We start from the raw sequence: 21877 nt of genomic DNA, 5'->3' as shown, positions 1-21877 counted from the left end.
AAGGAAGTACTTCTTCATACAGCACATAGTTAAACTGTGGAACCCACTACAGCGCAGAGTTAATCTATGGAATTCACTACCCCAAGATGTAGCGATGGCCACCAGTTTGGATGGCTTTAAATGGGGATTGGATAAATTTCTGGAAGAAAAGGCTATCAATGGCTACTAGTCCTGATGACAAAGTGCTACTACCTCCAGTATCAGAGGCAATAAGCCCGTATACACTAGTTGCTGGAGAATGTAGGTGGGAGGGTGCTATTGCATCATGTCCCGCTTGTGGGTCCCTGGTCGACAGCTGGTTGGCCACTGTGTGGACAGAGTGCTGGACTAGATGGACCCTCGGTCTGATCCAGCATGGCTCTTCTTATGCATAAGATGTGCCCTGTGATGTAATGGTGCATTTGTGGAGACACAAATATATTAAAATCCAGTGGACCCATAAGGAGCTGCATCTTGAATCCTTTCCCCACAGCCATCCTGGCTCTGAAAAGTATAGGATCCATACGAGTGGTGCATCCCTGATTTTGGTGGTTCAGTCCATGGAGGCTGATGGGCTCTGTGATTGGATTGTGGTTTGGGGGGTTGCTCTGTAAAAATCCTGAGGATACCTGCCTGTTTTCCATGTTTTTGCACCATGGCCATGCCTACAGGTGGTGGATTCCTGATTTTTGTGGTTCAGTCTGTGGAGGTTGATGGGCTCTGTGACTGGATGGTGGTTTGGGGGGTCTCCTCTTTAAAAATCATATTAAATTATGAAGATCTCTTTTTGAGATCAATAAAGCGCTTTTGAACCCTCTGTCGCTGGAATGGTGGAGTCGTGCTTAAGGGCTGTTTGGATCTCGTCCTTGGGTGAAAAGAACATTGATCTAACACTTTGTTTCACCCAGACCCTCTTCTTGCCTGCCAGCAACACACAGCTCCTTCACTGTTCTACATTTTCCCATGGCCTAAGTCTGGATTGGGTTGGTTTTAGCCAGAAGCTATAATAGTGGCCCTACCATTAGGCAGAGTAAGGAGGACTCCCTCAGGTGGCAGATGCTGGGGTTGGGGAGCAGTGGCAAGGTGCTGGTGGATAGAAGTTTGTGTGGTGGAGGACACAGCCCTATTTTCAGTGTTCGAGTAAAATTCAACAGCAACTCCAGTCAGCTTCTGTACATGGAATGGAAGAACAGCTTCTCGTCCTTTGCCCGTGAAATGTCTTGATTACCCTAAGCAGCATGTATTTCTGCAGCTTTTTATTGTTCTTGTGGCGTCCTGTGGAATTCACCCGCCATACACATGCATTTGCTTCCATTCTCACAAAGATCATACAAGTTTTTCCCCTCATATTCCAATAAAACTAAGGTAAAGCTCATATCACCATGGGTGCTAATAGTCTTGCTCCTTTCCTGGGTTTTTTTGCCTTTCACTCCTCTCACAACAGAGGGGCTCATGAATAATGCAAATGTGGCTCATGCACATTTTGTATGCCATCTAACCCCCCCCCTTTGTGTGCCCTGATGGGCCATCTCCCTCTCCTTCCCACTCTTCGCTGCCAGCGACACATGGCTACCCTGGTCCACAGTGCATACTAATATCCAGCCAGAGTTGAGAATAAGGACTAAACCCTACTTTAAACAGCAAGAGAAGCCACTCCATGGCTTGTACAGCTAGAATTCTGAACTCCTCCTATTAACTGGCCAAGCCCAGCTGACATCAAAACTGCCTGCGTCAGAGTGCTAGTCTGTAAAACCTCCAGCGTCTCAACTGCCAACAAGACAGGGAATTTCCACACCACACCTCCTACAGTTGAGCCAATGAAACAACAGCTGGCTCTCTATAAGAATGAAGGCAGCCCTTCGCAATGCTACACAGTGGCTGAACTAATACACAGTGTGTCATGGGGCTCTTACTCAGCCGGATTCAGAAGGCGTTGCAAGGTTTCTACGGGATAGAAGCTCGTATTCTCTTGCTGGGTCTGGATGCAGCTGGCAAAACAACCCTCGTCTATCAGCTGAAATTGAACGAAGCCCCAATGACCATTCCCACCATGGGCTTCAAAGTGGAGACGATACAACCCATCAACAATGTCACTTTCACCATATGGGACGTGGCCGGCCAAGAGCGGGTCCGGCCCCTATGGCGTCATTACCATCCTAACACAGATGGCCTGGTCTTCATGGTGGACAGCGTGGATGGTGATCGTTTTGAGGAGGCCAGATATGAATTGGAAATACTGCTGGACAGCAGTGATCTGCAAGGAGTTCCTTTGGTACTGTTAGCCAACAAGCAAGACTTGCCTGGAGCATGGCCTCCCCTGGAGGTGGCAGAAAAAATGGGACTAAGGAAATTGCCAGGACACCGGTGGCACGTGCAGGGATGCTCTGCCGTGAGCGGAGAGGGCATCCCCGAAGCAATGGAGAAGCTGTCCGAGATGGTCAAGCTGCATCGCAAAGCCCTAGGTACATAGTCAGTTAGGAAGACCCCCATCTCGCATGTGGGACATACAATACCCAGCTGATCAGGTGCTTGTTCTGGCCATGATTGTCATGGCCTCCCTAGAAGAGTCCTCAGAGGAGTAAGCTCAGCCCCCAGACACCAGGGAGACACCACATCAAGCACTGGCACCAGACCAGGAGAAGCCTGAGCCTTTGGGGGAGATGACTCCAGGTCCTTCCCTGACAGAGGGAGGTGACTCTGAATCTGGAGCGGAGGCTGAGCAACCCTCTGATCCCCAGTAGCGTAACTGCCTCAAGCGACAAACCAGTAGGTCTCCTGTAAGAAGGAGTGCTTGTTTATGTGTAGCTCTGCCCACATAAAACCAGCTTTAAAAGAACTGCACTGGCTGCCTGTTAGCTACTGAGCCACGTACAAAGTCATATTATCCTATAAAGCCCTAAACAACTTGGGACCGGGATGCCTTTCCTTATATATGCCCAGGCGACATTGACCATCATCAGAGGAGGCCCTGCTCTTCATTCCAAGATGAAGAGAATGTAGTCATGAAGAACCTCGACAGCGGTCTTTCTCTGTAGTGGCACCCACCCTCTGGAAAACTGTCCCTCATGTGGTTTGGGAGGCCGAAAATGTAATATTTTTTAAATGCCTCCTAAAAACATATCTTTTTAGACAAGCCTTCCCTGGATTGTAACTTATTCTGATTTTATACGACTTTTAAAGTTGTTATCTGGATTGTTGTTATACTATGGTTTTAGCTGTAAACTGCTCAGAGAGCCTAGGCTGTTGGGCAGTATAAATATGAAATAAATAAATAAGCAACTCCTCTTGAGTAGGGCTCTGGCCAGAGAGCTCTGATGGACAGCAGCTGAGCCTGGGTGGGGCTCAGCAGCCTTTGTGAATTAAAGCCAGCAGTGAAAGCTTGCTGGTTGCTGGAAACAACATCTCACCAGCTTCCTAATTCTGCCGCCTTCTTGAACCCCCGTGCTATAACCTTGGATTCCTGCTTGACTCTACTATGGGATGATGTATGTATTGGACTGCCTAGCTGTATTTGACCCTTTGCTTATTTGGCCACTCCTGTTTCACCTGCCTCTATATCTGGGACTGATTGCCTGTGCCTGTTATCTGGACTAATACTGATATAGCCAACACAGGACACAGATGCTCTTGCCAAGTACTTTAATCTGCATAATGGACTCTACACGGTCCTGCTTATCAACAGCCATTACAGGACTTGTGAGAAGCTGCACAGGCTTTAGTGTTGGGTTTGCTTCTTAGACACAGAGCAGGGTGTACAGCTCTACTGGACTGCTCTTCAGGTGTTTCCTGATCCAATATGTCATGCTTAGTAGAAATACAGAAACAAGCTGAGGACACCTGTTTGTCGAAGCCAGAACCATCCAGACTTACAACCACCGTGTCTGGGCTCTTTGAACTAGAGACATTTATTATTCCTCCACTGCATATGTGATATTTCCAACAAATTACAGGGAAGGCCTATTTCTTGCTTTGTATCATGCTTAGAACACCAACTAAGTAATAATAAAGAGATTGTTTATTGAAATCCCTTGGGATCTCTTCCTTCCTCAGACTCTGAGGCAAACCTATTGTTATGCATTACCCCCGAGCAGTGAGTTCTGGGAGCAGGGCTTCACAGTTTAGTTCCCTTGGAATGAGAAAGCACTGAAAGCTTGCAGCACAATCCTATGCATGTGTTCTCAGAAGTAAGAAGTAATCCTATATGCAGGGCCGGTGCCAGACTATTTTGTGCCCTAGGCAAGGCAAGCTACTTACACACACACACACACACACACACACACACACACACACACACACACACACTTGCCAATTTTGATTTAGCTGTTCAAGAGTTTCTGAACTATTATATTTTCCTTTTATTTTGTTTTTTCTTAAAACAGCTACTTTGTATAAAACTGTGACCCTTAAAGGACGGTACTGTGCCCCTCTGAGGTCTGCGCCCTAGGCAGCTGCCTAGTTGGCCTAATGGTAGCGCCGGCCCTGCCTATATGCAAGCCCTATTTTAGAATGTTGGAACTGGTTTGGAACTCTGCCTCTATCCTAGCAGACAGAGTGCTTGGGAAGAGCCAATTAACCCGGATTGGAGGAAACATTTCTTCTCTGATCCTGATAAATCCTTCAGCATTCATAGATTGAAAGGGCCAGCCCATCAAGAGTTTATTTTATTTAAAATATGATAGACATTTTATATAACATTTTTATATTTTAGTTACTCTAGTATTATGTCCTCTTTCTGGAAAGGCATCTGAAGCATTTGGTTGACCACGGTTGACAGTAAATAGTTCTTTCTGTTAAGCCTAGGGTGGGGAACCATGGACCTGCAGGTGTCATTGGACTACAACTCCCATCATCCCTCAACATTGACTATGATGGCAGGGGCCAATCATAGTTGGAGTCCAATATCATCTGGAGGGCTACAGCTTTCTTTTCCCAGCATTAAGGAAACAACCAAGGCCCTCCTGCTCTCAAATGAACTTGCTTGTGCCTGAAATCATCTGGGGAGGCCTTTCTCCATGTTTCCACCCACCTCCTTTTGCTGAGCAGGGCAGGTTCCAGGTTGGAGGAGACAGTTGGCAAAGTATCCTCTGGTGGAGGCCCTCCCTGGTCAGTGAGCCCTGGTGAGTTTACCCAGCAATAGCAGTATATGCAGTGTCAGAAAGTGGAGTCTGGCCACTATCCCACAGTGCCCCACAGTGATGCAGCATCAGGGACCATTGTGGAAATTAAACTGGCAGCTAGACCTAGCTACCTGGCACTGCTTGGAGTGCTGGACTGAGGGTGTGTGCGTGCGTGGGTGGGGGAAGAAATAAAGGTGAACCAAGACAGCCATCATTGGTGGGCCAGCAAGAGGACTAGTGTTGCCAAGGATTCCTGGTGCTGACATCAGCCCTGTTGCTGAAGTTAAATGGGAGGGAGCAAGAGGAGAACTTTTATTCTTTGGTGATATCCCACTTTCAAATGCCACCTCTAGATTCATGCACTTGGAACTCGCTGTTATGAATTTCAGAAGCTAGGTAAAAATGTTTTCATGTTCCCAGACATTTTAATGTGGTATATTATTGTTTTATTGGTTGCTGCTTCTAGAATGTTAAAAGTTTTAGGGTTTTCAGTGGATTCTTTTATTGGTTTTGTATCTTTGTCATATTCAGTTCTGCTCTGCTGTTATTATTTTATTTCTCTTGATGGTATTTATTGGTTTATGCTTGCTGTTTTTATGATATGTAAGCCATCTTGAATTATTTATTTTTGATCGGGCAAGGGATAAATGTATAAAATAACTGAATTGTCCAAGGTTACAAACAGAATACAGCACAGAGTTGTCTATTGAGCCCCAAAACACAACGTTGCCCCATTTGCAGCTGCAACATCCATTTTGCAGAAGGGAAACAGGAACAGCAGAGAGATAGGTAACTTGCCCAAGGCCACAAACTGAGTACAAGGCAGGAGTGGGGTCTGAGCCACAAATATAAAACCCCCAAATCAGCCTCCGAACAATTTACCTTCAAAACACTCCTTTACCCCCTCCACCCGCTCCAAAAGAGAACTTCCCATTTTTCTCTTACCTCATGCATGTCTACCCTGAGCACTCCTTCATTGCAGCTTCATCCTGTACAATATAACGTTGGCTGTTTTGACTTGTGATGATAGGAGTTGTAATCCAGGACATCTAGAGGGCACTGGGCCGGGGAAGGCTGCTGTACTATTATGCCTCCAGCTTAAATGAGAGTAAGTAGCGAGTGAAATTTTTTAAACAGGCATCTTCTGTTCAATCAGCCAACCTGACATGCCAGCTAATCCAGCCTGCCTGCACTATATTTCCTACCAGTGGTGGCCGATGGCCATTGGGGCTGGTGGGGCGGAGGTCAGGGCAAATCCTCAATATTCTGCTGAGATTGCCGGAGGAGCAGAGGAGAAGACCATGTGTGGCACTTGGAAGCAGTGGAGCAAAGATACCTGATTTTGGGGAGTGGGGGGAATCTCTCTGCAACAAGTGGGTAGGTGACAGGTTTTTCTGCCCCATGAAAGCCCATGGCAGCAACTGCTGGCAAAGTTACATCAGGCATGCTTAGTTTCACTTTGAAGCTGGATTGTTGCCAGTATACTGTTTTGAATTCCATTGTTCCTGACAGTAAGGTTCAGCTGCATCATAAAGCAATTACAGGGCCAGGACAATGTAGGGAATCTTTGCTGGTCCCAGGCATTCTATCTGAATTTGGGCCTGAAAGACCCAGGAAAAGTATGGGTGCATGGAAGGTAAATTGTAAGAAAGCACAATTTGTGACATTGTACAACACTGATCAAAGGGCATGCCTCTTAAGATATCTGCCTACGTTTTCAATTTCCTGGCTTTGTGGATACACACTTGGGACCAGGATACCTGAGAAAGCACCTTCTCCCTTACCAACCTGCCCAGTCACTGAGTTCATCAGAGGGCATGCTCCTGCTAATTCCACATGGACCTAAGGCCTGACTGGAATTCACCTGGAGAAGCGCCTTCAGTGTGGTGGCCCTTACCTATGGAACTCCCTGCCTCTGGAGGTCAGGCAGGTGCCAATACAATATTGTTTTCAGCACCTTCTGAAAACAGCTCTTTTCCAGGAAACCATCCTTGATTCACCAGCCACAGTTTTATTGGCACTTTGTTTTTAAAAGAATGTTAATATTGTATTTTATTCGTTTTGACTTTTTAACATTTTATCTCTTGTTCACTGCTCTGGAATCTGTTTAGATGTGGAGCAGTATACAAATGTTGTAAATAGATCAGCTTAACTCTGGTCTTAAACAGGCCCATTATTAATCACTGAATAAACAAGTAGAGCATAGGTGGAGGTAAGCACCACTTGCTCCTACAAGGCATTAAAACTGCTAATTTGCCTCAGGTCCTCAGAGAGGAAGGCTGCAGGCCTTTCTCTTTGACCAATGGAGGCAAAGTTGCACTCTCACGCCTTGTAGGATTGAGTGCACACATGCTGCTTATTTCCACTTATATTCTACATGCATTAGTCAAATATTACAAAAATACCATAAGTCTCCAATGTGCTCTCTTTCAAAGAAAATCAAATCTGAGTGATGTTGCCCCTGGAATTTCTCACTGTTGAGGGAACTAGCAAGTATACCATATACAATATATATGGTAGATGTCAAGAATGTGGCTAGTTTGCAAACTCATTAACTATATACTTTCGAGCAGGTTAACATCGTTTGGCATTTCAGGCAGATGTACATACTCAGGAGCAGATTTACTAAGGAGAAAGTCCCACTCTCAGTTCTTGTATTGTTCTTCTTCTGTTTTTTGTCCCTCAATTATTCCCTTATTGTTCTCTATGCAGGTCAATTGGCATTGGTTTTGAATAAATACAATCTTAAGTAAATCTACAATGGCCTGTCCTTAAATATATGTGCAATTAGCACATGTCCTTTACTATTAACTGTTTTGGTACTTAGGAGAAAAAAGAAGAGTACAGACAAGTGGCGCGGAAGTGCCGAAATGGTGTCAGGAAGGCTAAAGCTCAGAATGAGCTGAGATTAGCGAGGGATGCTAAAAGCAATAAAAAGGCTTTCTTCAGATATGTGAGTAGTAAAAGACAGAGGAAAGAAATGGTGGTTCAACTGCTTAATGAGGATGGCAAATTGATAACAGATGACAAAGAAAAGGCTGAAGTGCTCAATTCCTACTTTGCCTCAGTCTTCTCCCAAAAGCGGGTCTATGACCCCCCTGGAAAAAGTGAAGCAGAAGTTGAGGGGGCAGGATTACAGTTTGAGATTGATAAACAAATAGTCAAAGAACACCTAATTTCCTTGAATGAGTTCAAATCTCCAGGGCCCGATGAACTGCATCCTAGAGTAATGAAGGAGCTAGCGGAAGAACTCTCAGAACCTTTGTCTATTACCTTTGCAAAATCATGGAAGACGGGTGAGGTGCCGGATGACTGGAGGAGGGCTAACGTTGTCCCTATCTTCAAAAAGGGCAAAAAGGAGGAACCTGGGAACTACAGACCAGTCAGTCTGACATCCATCCCTGGGAAAATTCTGGAGCAGATTATAAAGAAGTCAATCTGTAAATACCTTGAAATCAATGCGGTGATCATTAGAAGCCAACATGGATTTGTCAAGAACAAGTCCTGTCAGACAAATTTGATCTCATTTTTTGATAAGGTAACCTCCCTTGTGGACTGTGGGAACGCTGTGGACGTCATATATCTTGATTTCAGCAAAGCTTCTGACAAAGTACCACATGACATTCTGATTAACAAACTAGCTAAAAGTGGGCTAGATGGAACAACTATTAGGTGGATTCACAGTTGGCTACAGAATCGGACTCAAAGAGTACTTATCAATGGAACCTTCTCAAACTGGGGAGAGGCAACAAGTGGGGTACCGCAGGGCTCAGTCCTGGGCCCAGTGATCTTCAACATTTTTATTAATGATTTGGACGAGGAGGTGCAGGGAACGCTGATCAAATTTGCAGATGACACAAAATTGGGTGGGATAGCTAATAACCTGGAAGACAGAAACAAACTTCAAAGTGATGTTGATAGGCTGGAGTGCTGGGCTGAAAACAACAGGATGAAATTTAATAGGGATAAATGCCAAGTTCTACATTTAGGAAATAGAAACCAAAGGCACAGTTACAAGATGGGGGATACTTGGCTCAGCAGTACTACAAACGAGAAGGATCTTGGAATTGTTGCAGATTGCAAGCTGAATATGAGCCAACAGTGCGATATGGCTGCAAGAAATGCAAATGTTATTTTGGGCTGCATTAATAGAAGTATAGCTTCCAAATCACGTGAGGTACTGGTTCCTCTCTATTCGGCCATGGTTAGGCCTCATCTAGAGTATTGCATCCAGTTCTGGGCTCCACAATTCAAGAAGGACGCAGACAAGCTGGAGCGTGTTCAGAGGAGGGCAACCAGGATGATCAGGGGTCTGGAAACAAAGCCCTATGAAGAGAGACTGAAAGAACTCGGCATGTTTAGCCTGGAACGAGCTCCCCAGAGAGGTTCGCCTGGCACCTACACTGTACTGCTTTCGTCGCCAGCTGAAGACCTTTTTATTCACTCAGTATTTTAACACTTAATTTTAACTTAAATTTAAATTTTACTGTTTTAACTCTGTATTTTAATCTTATATCAACTTTGCTGTGTGGTTTTATCCTGGTTGCGCTTTTTATACTGTATTTCGTAATTGTGTTTTTAACCTGTTGGATGTTTTTTGTGGTTTTAATTTTTGTGAACCGCCCAGAGAGCTTCGGCTATTGGGCGGTATAAAAATGTAATAAAAAAAAAAAGAGAGAGAAGATTGAGGGGAGACATGATAGCACTCTTCAAATACTTAAAAGGTTGTCACACAGAGGAGGGCCGGGATCTCTTCTCGATCCTCCCAGAGTGCAGGACACGGAATAACGGGCTCAAGTTAAAGGAAGCCAGATTCCAGCTGGACATCAGGAAAAACTTCCTGACTGTTAGAGCAGTGTGACAATGGAATCAGTTACCTAGGGAGGTTGTGGGCTCTCCCACACTAGAGGCCTTCAAGAGGCAGCTGGACAAGCATCTGTCGGGGATGCTTTAGGGTGGATTCCTGCATTGAGCAGGGGGTTGGACTTGATGGCCTTGTAGGCCCCTTCCAACTCTGCTATTCTATGATTCTATTCACCTGCTAGATTTAATTTGTATTAACTGCTCTGTATTTAGTATGCAAGTTGTATTGCTTTGACTGTAAGTGGGTGTCAGGGAAAGTGTAACAGAAAATGTAAACTAGTTATATGCTCAAAGCAAAATGTCTAGATGCAGTCTGAATAATTATACCCTTGATTAGCACAATGCTAATTTAAGGTTAGATAAAAATTCAAACAGAAAGATTGGGAACACCTCATAAACAAGAGCTTGTTCATTTTACAAGTCTCTTAAGGACCTAATAGACTATCTGTACTATGTGACTGTATGAGAGATCCCTTTGTCAGAGATCCCTTACTTTAAACAGTTTCCCATTATTCCACAGTGTTGCAGAGCATAACCAGTTCTAGTTTCATACCAGAGAAGTACATGAACAAGGCTCCAGTCTTGTGAATAAGTTCTGTTCACAAGACTGGAGCAAATTTGTGGAACTCTGTATCAACCTGTGCATTATTTGGTCAGTGGAATTCTAGATTTCTTATGAGTTTTACAAGGACTGTATAATTATACAGACGAAGAATGGGCTTGCATGAATGAAATTGGTTTGTAGTGCCAGGTCAGGTTTAACATTTTGCTAGCAGAGATAGCTGCTGTTCTGTGGCGATGCTTATTTTTTGTTCCGTTTCTGAAGTCAGCATCATGGGAGTAGAATATTTCCTAGATCTGCACTATTAGCGAAGCAAGAGGACTCTCTCTCATCAATTACAAGTTGTCAAGGGTTTTAATGGAAGCCCTGTGAGCATTGTAAATCTGTGCAGTTCTGCCTTACATGCCCTCCCTCATTTCCATCGCACCATCACTCCTTGGGGACTGTAAGTCTGCAGCATGTATCAGGCAATATAGATTGGAAAGACACAGGGGAAGGGAAGAAAAGGGAGGGGAGGGTGTGGGAGGCACACAGGGGGCTTGAAATCAAAACAGTTGGTACTGAGAAAGCAGCTGTTGAGTGGCGGATTAGAGACACCAGAACTGTTCCGTACTTCAATGGGGGAGGGAAATTTCATAGTGAGGAATGGCAAGATAATATCGTCATCATCCTTATCATGAAAACTCAAGGGCAATAAAGGCAGGTGCAACACAGTTTGCACAGTCATACTTTGCACGCTTGTAAATTCTGGGTAACTAACCAGAAAGCTTTCTATACCATAGCTGTGAGGATAAGAGTTGCTGTGCTTTTTTCCCTTTGCTTCTTACTATGTAAATATGAGGTTATGCTTTTATGATGTCTTTTTGAAAGCCAAATGATGGATCAGAAATATAACAACCAAAATTCAAAGAACTACCTTAGATAATTACCCTATGCAATTTTTCTTTTCCTTTTAATTTCCCTCAGACACTGCCAGCTCCAGTCTTTTAAGGGGCCTTGGGCAAGACACCCTCAACAGACCTCTCCCTCAATAAATCTGCCTGATCACTATCTTAGTCAATACCAGGTGGCTCTTGTCAGTGGACCCCTGCTGGGGTATGGGCCCTTGACAGGTGCCTAACCATGCCTACTCTTAATGCCTGCTTCCAGATGAAGCATTTATGGCACCATTGCCCTACATCATTCACGGAATTTTACAGGGGTGTTCAAACGTCATCTTCAACTTGAACCCTCCTGGGTTTTTCCATTGCTTCTCTTCATTCTTTTCTCTTACCGCAGAAAATATGTTAGGAAAGAAAAGATGGAATAGCTGCAAAATGCCTTTTCCTTGGTGTACTAGGAGCTCTCCATACGGAAGTGCCATAAAATTCCCCTCAGTTTTTTAAAAAAAGGTCTATCATAAAGCAAGGGAGACTTCTGTTTGAGAACCTCATTTTGCCCAAGTCTTTTCATATTCTTATGTATTTTAAGAGGCTGCACAGCTAGGGTGAATTTCAGGAACAAGAAAACCAAACCATAAATGTTTATAAAGCTCTTCTCTTCTCATCATATAACCCAACATCATATAACCCAAGAGTACACTCAAGAATAAATATAAATCCTATTGTTTTCAGTATGACAAGTGGTGGTTGTCCAGTTATCACATAACAAGAAGTCTGGCATCAAATAAACAAAGACAATAGTAAGCTTTAACCACTACAATGATTGATACAATTATTCTGATTAAGGGCGCAATCCTATGCATGTTCAGACAGAAAAAATCCTACAATTTATTTATTTATTTATAGTATTTTTATCCTGCACCTCAGCCCAAAAAGGCTCTCGGAGCGGCTTACAATTGATTGGTAAAGAAGACAGTCCCTGCCCTCAGGCTTACATTCTAAAAAAGACATGACACACAAGGAAAAGGGGATGGGGAGGGAAGAGGGAGAAAATAAAAAAGAAATTAAGGAGACTGTTTAGGCTGGAGTGAGCCATGATGCTGGGAACTGTAGGGGTGTGTGTGTTTCTGTCTGAACATACATAGGATTGCACCCTAAATGTATAATCCCCATTCAAAATATTTTAACTTCTAGAGGACAAATAGACATTCTGAAGTGTGATGAAAGTAGTTTGAACACACATTTGATGTATCTAAGGCAGGAGTGGGAAACTTTAGCCCCGGGGCCAATTATGACCCTCTGGGTCATAATTGCCACCTAGCCATGCCTCTTTCCTCACAACCATGAGTCGTTTGTGCAGTTTTGCTCTACATTCTAAAAGATTGAAATGCCTCTCCTAAGGCTTAGTTACTGGCAGTAAGAGCTTTTAAGCTACAATATCCTCATATATGTTTTGCATTTTTGCCCCCAAAACATTTGCCTTTGGTCCCAACTGCTTTGCAGTCAGCCCACCCACCCAGTTTCTCCAAAACTGAACTGGACCCTTAAACTGGAAGAAGATCCCCACCCCTGGTCTGAGGCCTAGCCTATACATGTAGCAGAATTAGGTGGGAGTGAGGTAGTACAGTTTGGAGTTGGTAGATTAGTCGACATAGCACTTCAAAGTGTGATTGTGGAAGCAAAGGTTGCTTTTTTATATAATGCTCCCGTATGTAAAAAGCTGATTGCATACAAGCAACGAGCCTGCAAGGAGACATTTTCAGCATATTTTCTTCACTGCCATCTTTAAAAAAAACGTTTCAGGGAGTACTTTTTTTTAAATCAGGGAGTATTTAAAAAGGAAATCCCTTGCCTGTCGTTCAGAATCTGGTCTCATCAGCTCCCAGGCAAGGAACCCACTTCTCCCATACTTTAAAAACAGGGCAGAAAACATAAAATATGAAGTCCATATTTTGGACTTCAGTTCTCAGAAGCCCCTGCCACCACGAATGGGGGGGGGGGGAATTGGGAGTTGAAGTCTGCCCCCTCCCCTGCTTTAAAACAGGGAGTGGGGGACATGTGGCCCTCCAGATATTTGTTGGACTGCAGCTCCCATCATTCCAAGACCAATGGCAAGGGATGATGGGAGTTGTAGTTCGCCACCCCCAGGGCCACAAGTTCCACCCCTGCTTTAAAACGTCTGCCTGTCTTCAGAATAGAAAGAGGCTGTGACCTCAAGAATGGCAACTCTGCAGCACACAGGAACTTATCTATTACGTTTCTAATTTTTACAAAAACAGGAATCTCCTGTATAAAAACAAGTGATTTACCAGAGGCAGGAGTAAATGATTAGATACTTGTTCGCCTTTGTACGTGGTGAGAAGAAAGGCGGTTCCGCAATATAAAACCACAGGCCTCTCCCTGGCCCTTTTCCTTCTATCTGGCAGCTCTTGCAGGCGGTGGGGGGAGGGGCAGACCGGACCGGACCGAGAATTTCTCCATATTCAAATTAGCCCGTGCTCCGGTGGCCCTGATTGGCTACGCTTTCAACTGTGAACTAGCGGGAAAAGAAGAGAGACGGCGACCGTTTGTCTCGCGCTAATTTTTATGCAGCAGGGAGGATGGGTAGGAGAAAACCTGGGAGAAGATTCGTTTGGAACCACAAGTACGCATGTGCACAATTGGGGAAAGTGGGAGAAAGGGACTTGATTGGGAGGAAGGATGGGACGTGGGGGAAGGAGACAGAATCCCGTGCGCAGCCGCATTTGCTCTCGGGGCCTGTATTGCTCCAGCGTCTTAACCATCTCCATGACAACTATGCCTCCACCCTCCTTTCCCTCCACATCCGCATTTCCGCCTTGATGCCACCTAATTAAAAAAAAAAAAGCAATGCGTCCCCGTTTCAATTTGGACCAATGGGAAAGCAGGACGTTTTGTTTTTGTCAAATGGGCTTGAGCGGGCGGGACCTTTGGTGCTCAGATTTCTGCAATCTGAGAAAGAGCAAAGGGGAAGCGATAGGGCTTGGTTGCCTATGGGCGGGCTGAGAGCGATAGGGGGTTGGGGTGAAGGGCGGTTGGGCAGGCGAGAGGGGGGGAGCCGGGAATGGCTGGGAGGCCACGCCCCCACGGAGACTGGCCCCGCCCACTCCAACAACGCTGTTCTTGGGCTGTGGAAGCTACTTGATGCTTTATCCTCTGCTCCTCCGTCTTTGTAGGGTGGAAGCCAGATAACAAGGCACTTCGTTGGCCCCGTTCAGACAACACGCTAAACCATGCAGCGTGTTGTCTGAACGGGGCCATTGTGTTTTTAGCGTGTTTGCTCACAACGGCTGTGGAGCAGCTTGCAACGAATGTAAACCACGCACACAAGACAAGAAAATATAATGTAACAGTGCAATCCCATGTGCATTTCTTCCCACCCTGTTCAGCGGGGCTTCCTCCCACCCCGTAATAAGTGTGTATGGGATTATAGCCTTAACCCTTCCTCTCCTTCATTTCCTGTGCATCTTATCCTCAGCCATCCCCATACCTGTCATTCCGCCTGCTTTCGCCTCAATCCTCCAAACTAGAACAATTTACATCTATTATTCCCTCTGGCCCATGAACACTTTCTCTCTACTCATGTTTCTCAATCCACTCAAAGTAATTACATCTCCTTAATACAAACTCCCTACACTAATGTGTCTTTCTCTCCCGCCCCATCTTTTCCCCTGACTCTTTCCCTGTCTTTAGCAATTCAGTCAGATTCAAAAACCCTCTGGTTAATTTCTGCTCCCTCACTCATTTCACCTTGCCCCACTCTTGCTAGAGGAGGGTGTCATAAGAAGCCCTTGGGTAACCCTTATCATTTGCATTGCTAAACGTTTCTCAAACCCGTTGACATTCAACATGCACTTAATGGCTGCTTCCAGATGCTTCAAAGCGAAAAATGTGGGGTGCCCCCCTCCCAACTAAATGCTAATATGTGCCTAGCTGCTGGGTCACAAATGCCAAACTGTCTTCCGTCGCATCCAGCAGGTCCATAAGTAGGTGAGGGGCTGCCTCGCTTGAATTCAAAGGCTGTTCAGCTCCCTAGCCTGGCAGGGTTCCTCTCTCTTGCTTTTCCCTCTGGGCGAAGCAAGAGATGACCTCAGTTGTAATCGCTGATCTGCAGGAGCATGCTGTGCTACTGGGGTCACCAGTGAGCCTACAACACTGCTCAAAGGCAGCCCTGCCACAAACTACTAAGCATAGGAGGAACCTGCACCCCCATGTCAATCTTCTCCATAGCTGAACTACAACTACTACTTATGACATCAATTCATATTTGACCCAGAAACAACTTTATCATAACCACTGGCATGCCCTGGTTCATTTAGATGTATGCGTTGTGTTACACCAGCCAAGCACTTTAAACAAATGCTTCTGAGTTTATGATCTGGGAGGTTCAGGCTGTTTAACCTGATCCTGAAAATGTTAGGTAGGGCCGTGGTGACCACCACTCCCCAAAAGAGATCCATAAATATGGGGCAAACCAGAGAATACTTCAGCCTACTTTGGCTCTCCACTTTGCTGCATTGATGATCTTCCTAGAAAGCTAAATAGAGACAACATGGATACAGAGGCCTCATCTACACCAAGCAGGATATTGCACTATGGAAGCAGTATGAAAGCAGTATATAAAAGGCAGGAACCACACCAAGCAGGATATAGCAGTATAAAACTGGTTTTGTTTTAACTGTTTTAATAGTTTTACTGCTTTTAAATTATATATTGCTTTAACTTGGTTTATGGTTTAATTTGTTTTTAGCTGTGTATACTTACTGTTTTATACTGTATGCTTTTATCTGTACGCCGCCCTGAGATCTTATTGATATAGGGCGGGATATAAATGTTTTAAATAAAATAAATAAATAAATAAATAAATAAATGAATAAATGGTATGGGTCGATGGGCCCTAACAGTTGTCAGTGTACTTCAATACTGCTATAAAACAGTAGTGTGGCTCCTGCCTTTTATATACCATAGTGCACTATCCTGCTTAGTGTAGATGAGGCCAGAGACTCAACCTTAGCTAACATAATGAGTGAAATCTAAAAATCCTGAAGGAAGGGCTCAGCTCTTCAAACAGCCCCCCTCCAAAAGGTCACACCAGGCCACAGCCAATATGTTAATACTGTTTCACAAATGCCTAAGCAAATGTCACAGATTCCTTATGTGTGTGTTTGTGTTAAAATACTAAAAAAATAAAATAAAAAACATGTATATTTGTCCAAGCAAGTATTCCTATTCACTTCAGTGCCTTTACATGCAGGAAATATCAACGCTCTGTTGAATTGCAGTGCAGAAGCTGTTGCAGGTGACAAAGCTCCGTGTGTGCACCAGCCTATAGGAGATTGCTGTATCATGGCAACTGAGTCCCCCAACCATGACAGTGTCACTCTGTGGGTTGTGTTAAGTCTCTGGTGTGACGATGCAGTGCATTGGATCTCTTTGGGCACCTATGCATAGCCCACACTGGCCATGTTCAGAAGACACTTTAAACCACGGCTTTAACCACAGTGAATAAGGCTTTTTGCCTTATTCACCATGATTAGAGCCATGGTTTAAAGTGTCTTCTGAGCAGGGTCATAAATTTGTCAGTCCACATGGGCACTGTTTGGATCACTGGAGAATAGCACAACCCATGTGGAAGAAAACACCCCAAAGCCCATAGTACTTTTTCTTGTATGGTAGTTGCTTGCTACATGTACAGTTTTACAATAAACTCAGGAACATGAGATGCTGCCATATAAACAGAATATCTGTTTAGCTGAATTTTGGATTTTCATGCTTTAGGCAGAGCTTAAGGAGTTATGGGCTGTGTGGTCGGCCACCGTAACTAGCATTTAGTATAATTTTTTGCATTGTGATAGGTCACAATTTCCAGATACGTTATACAGTAGTAACATTGAGTATGTATGGGATTTAAAGGCCGTTCCCCCCACTCATTTGCTTGCCTAACTGTTGGTGGAAGGTATTAATATTTTATCATCAGTTTCACTAATATATTCTAATATAAAATTGCAGCATTGCACAGCACACACTGTCGGGAAATCCTTTTACATCTGGGCGCTATTTAAATTAAAAGCATGTTTCTACTGGGTTTTTAAAAATAAGCTTGCATGAGACGTACTTTCAAGCGTTTAAAAACTCTCCCTAACCTTATCAGTTGCAATTGTGTACACATACTGTTTGCCATCTGGATAACCACAATGGTCTATAAGAGAAAGACATGTTCAGACAACTGTGAATGAAACAAACAAACCTTTCCCTGGTGACGGTGGGAGTGTTTCTAGTTTTCCTTCACTGTGTGTTCACTGATTAATGCTTCAAAATAACCCCTGATTTCTGTTTTAGTCTGTTGTGACTCCAATTCTTTGTCATACATAGACTGAGTGCTCAAAGCATAGTTTGCTATCTCATCAGCTGACTTCAGCTTTAATTTTTACCCTGCTTAGAGACGTCAAGATGACAACTCCAACAACATATCCCTTCCCTTATGAACAGATCTGGGAAGAGCCTAAAACCCATTCTGAGGAATGGAGCCAGAGGATCAGGTTAGTTTGAGTAAATACGAGAGTTAAACATATGAGAGATGGCCTCATGACTGTAGAAAGAATTATTTAAAAAATAAAACTATGTATGCTCAAACTTTCAAACATGCTGTTTATTTTTCTGATAGTTTTCAAGATATTGGGAGTTCTAAACAATATACACTGAGGTTGGCTATTTCTTTAAGCAAATGCTTGTAAAAAAATTTAAAACTAAAGCACTTTCTCCAATGTTACCAAATCTTTTTCAAATGACCTCTAATCCTAACAGCACTTACTCAGAAGTCAAGTTTCATTTCTGTGAGAATTTCTTCCAAATAACTATGTTCAGAGTTGGAGTCTCACAGTGCAATCCTATACATTTTTACTCCGCAGAAAGTTCCATCATTCTCTCTGCCTCATTCATAGAATTTTTACAGGATGTCCAGATGACAAATATCTTCCATTTGTTCCCATCCCATGTCTTCTCATGACTTCTTCCATTTTTTTTCCTTATCGAAGAAAATCTGTTGATGAGGGAAAGAAGATATATTCAGCTCCATAATATATTTTGATTAGTAATGCTAGGAGCTGTTTGTCTGAAAGCAAACATGTGTAGGATTGCAATATAATTCTGAAAACTAGCAATTAGTATGTTATTCCATGATTTACACTGTTTGCTTCTGTGTTTATTTTTGATTTGTCTTATTTATGCAAGTTACATTTACTAATTATTCAGAAATTTTGTTTGTTTAATGTTCAGTTCCTAGGAAAGCTATGTCCCATTTGAGAAAAAATTCAAAGTGCTGGTTATGACCTATAAAGCTCTATATGGTTCGGGTCCAGGTTATTTGAAAGAACGTATTCTCCCTTATGAGCCTGCCCGTGTTTTGAGATCTTCTGGAGAAGCCCTTCTTTCAGTCCCACCTTCTTCACAGGCACGCTTGGTGGGAACATGGGAGAGGGCCTTCTCGGTGGCTGCTCTGGAACTCTCTTCCCGGGGAAGCTAGGCTGGCTCCCTCCTTGATGGGCTTTCGGAAGCAGGCTAAAACTTTTTTGTTCAAGCAGGCCTTTGGAGAATAATCCAGCCCTCCATCTATGTTAATGTCTTATAATTTTGTTGTGTGTTTTTTAATTGTTTATGGTTTTGTTTCCCTCCCCCCCCCATGAATATTTTAAACTTTGTAAGGCCGCCTTGAGGCCCAGCATTGGGCAAAAGGCGGGATACAAATAAATATAATAATAATAATAATAATAATAATAATAATAATAATGGCTGCTGCAATTTTAAATCTATACAATGAAAAAATATGCTTTTAAAAATATATTTGTAGCAGCAATGCTAATTAGTATACTTACTACAAGAAACTACTTGTAGTAATGAAAATTGATAACTCCTTGGCACAGATTTTTGCAACTGGGGCTAATGTTATACCTGCCAAGCTTTATATTGGATATCTTGTGTGGGGCATTATAAGATCAGAGTTCTTAGTTTAGAGATAGCTTGTTGAAATGTTTTGCATACTTCCTCATTTCCTTGTTCAGGACGGAGTGCTACCAGCGTCTCACTCCATTACACAAAGATTAAACAGAATAATATGCTTAAGAAATGTCCGTGAATTTTAGAATGCTCCACTTACAACTCCAAATAAACTAGAGCAAATAAACTAGAACCAGTAGTATGCACTATCCTGTTGCACAAATCTTGCTTTCCCACTCTTTCCCTGTCATATCATCTTCTTGCCAGAAACAGAAATGCTGAACTTCTGCAGTCTTGCTGGTGCCCCCTTCAACCTGTCTTTTTCTGTTGGAGACAGGAGAAAGAGGAAGCCTGAGCTTCATTTCCTTCTGCTGGGAGAGACAGATGGAGGGGTGGGGAGGGTAGTAAATATTTACTCTTCAGTATGTTTCAGGGCTTTCCATACCTACTTATTAAAATTCAAATGCCCTGTTGCAATTCCTGCATGTTGATGTAACGCGATATTTAAACCTCTACCTTTGGCAAACTGATTGAGCATCCCCCAAACCAAAATCCAGAAAGCAAGCTTGACAGCACAATTTATACAAGATCCCACTTATCCAAGATCTCTGAAATTCCTTGTTTTCCAAATTCACTAATTTCCCCCGAAATCAGTCTTAACACTCTGTGAGCTATTCTCCCTTTCATCTAAGTTTCTGATTATCCAAATATTTTGGTAATTGGGATTTGGAAGAGCAGGACTTTAAAAACATTAAGTTGGGGTTATTTACTGACCTAAAGCATTTTTTTTAACACAAGGATTATTTAAGGTACCTGTATGAGTAGCTACATCAAGAGTCACCATAGTATTTTGACCCTGTTCAGACAACATGCTAAGCCATGGTGGATAAGCATTTTTGGCTAACCGTTATAGCTTAGCATGTTGTGTGAACCATGACTTAGCATATCATGTGAACCATGACTTAGCATATCATGTGAACCATTCCTAACCATGGTGACTACATAAACACGCTCACTAATCATTTGCTGCAAAAAGGTTAGCGGCCTAACCATGGCTTAGTGTGTCGTCTGAACAGGGTCATAGTGTTTCTGTTTTTCCAGACATCTGATTATCCAGACATTTTGAGTGTCTTACTAAAAAAAAGCTTTGTAGATGAACAACTTCTGATGCAATCCTATACATGTTTAGACAGAGAAAAGTCCTACAACTCCTGGCATGCCCCACCCAGCCATGCTGGCTGGGGCATTCTGGGAGTCGTAGACCTTTTCTCTCTCAAAACATGCATAGAATTGCATACTTAGTTATTGGATTCTAACTTTTTAAAAATCATACACAGTTTAGCTTTGTAGCAAAAGAGAACAGATTTGATTGGGTTTGATGGATATGAATTAACCCATCCAGAAATGCAAAGACCTCAGCTAAAGATTTCCTGTACTTTAACTTCCCTTTGAACTGCTTGCTTGCAGGAGAACCTGACCCTGTTAGATTCAAGTTTCAACCTGTAGATTTGATAGATCCAGAGTTCTCTCATTCTACTTATCGGGTGTCAGTACTGAGATGGATTCAAGTGAGTTGCATGTTCTTTTGGGCTATAACATTGCACTCGAGAATCTAAGAAGGACTGAACCCATAGAGATGAGCAGGGGTAAGCTCTTAAAGAAGCACTGGCTGTATGAGAAGGATGCTTGTAGCTTTAATGCCCATGCTGGGATGAATTCATGATATATCATATCTAAATGAAAGGACCAAGAGTCACAGTGCTTTACTTTGTATGGAGTGTCTCATGGATATTGTTATTAACAAAAAGAGACATGGTGGTGGCCGTACCTTCTGATGGGAAGAAAAGGAGGCCATCTTATTTAAACATGGAGAAATTCATGAAGGTATCTACAAAGACCTATGCAGCAAAAGGGAGGGGGATTACATCTTTTTAGTTGTTTAACAAGGAAATGTCCAGACCCACAAATAAGTGGGTATGAATGTTTATTACCTGTGGATCCAATTTGCTTCCCCCCTTTTTTATTTTTTGGCAGGATGAAGGTATCAGGTGAAGCACAAAGGTATCATTCATTTCACACAGAGAGGCAAGAGCTGGAAGAGCTGGGTGAGAAGGATGTGTCTGAGTTAGATTATTTTTCAAGTGTGCTGGAAAGAGAGGAGAGTGCGCTCGACGCAACCGATCAGGACCAGGAAACTGTGGTGCGTAAGGAGGAAAGCAGAAGAAGTTCAGTTTCCAGAGTTGTCGTGAAGAAGAAAAGGAAGAAAAGGAGGTTAGAAATAAGTATCATGACATTTGGATATAGACAGGGAAACGTCACTCTAAATCTCCCCAAAATAGATGAGGGGCTATGCAGGTGGTGGGCAACTTGTGGCCCTCCAGATTTGGACCTACAAGTCCTATTATCTATCCCGGCTAGGACTGATGGGAGTTGTAGGCCACAGGGAGGCTACAGGGAGGCATGAC

The 21877-nt window shown here is 43.3% G+C and overlaps 1 protein-coding gene across 1 annotated transcript; it reads left to right on the top strand.

Annotated features, from left to right (window-relative positions):
- The first annotated feature begins 1868 nt into the window (after window positions 1–1868).
- On the top strand, window positions 1869–17884 carry LOC134406556 (uncharacterized). Its single transcript, XM_063138038.1, has 2 exons — window positions 1869–2441; window positions 17861–17884. Exons 1-2 carry the CDS (start codon window positions 1880–1882, stop codon window positions 17872–17874), a joined length of 576 nt encoding a protein of 191 aa, XP_062994108.1. The 5' UTR covers window positions 1869–1879; the 3' UTR covers window positions 17875–17884.
- Window positions 17885–21877: the final 3993 nt, after the last annotated feature.

The sequence above is a fragment of the Elgaria multicarinata genome, chromosome 11 (assembly GCF_023053635.1).
Source record: "Elgaria multicarinata webbii isolate HBS135686 ecotype San Diego chromosome 11, rElgMul1.1.pri, whole genome shotgun sequence".
Taxonomy (NCBI): Eukaryota; Metazoa; Chordata; class Lepidosauria; order Squamata; family Anguidae; genus Elgaria; species Elgaria multicarinata.
Note: the sequence above shows the minus strand (reverse complement) of the source record. Positions and strands in the feature narration are given on the sequence as shown.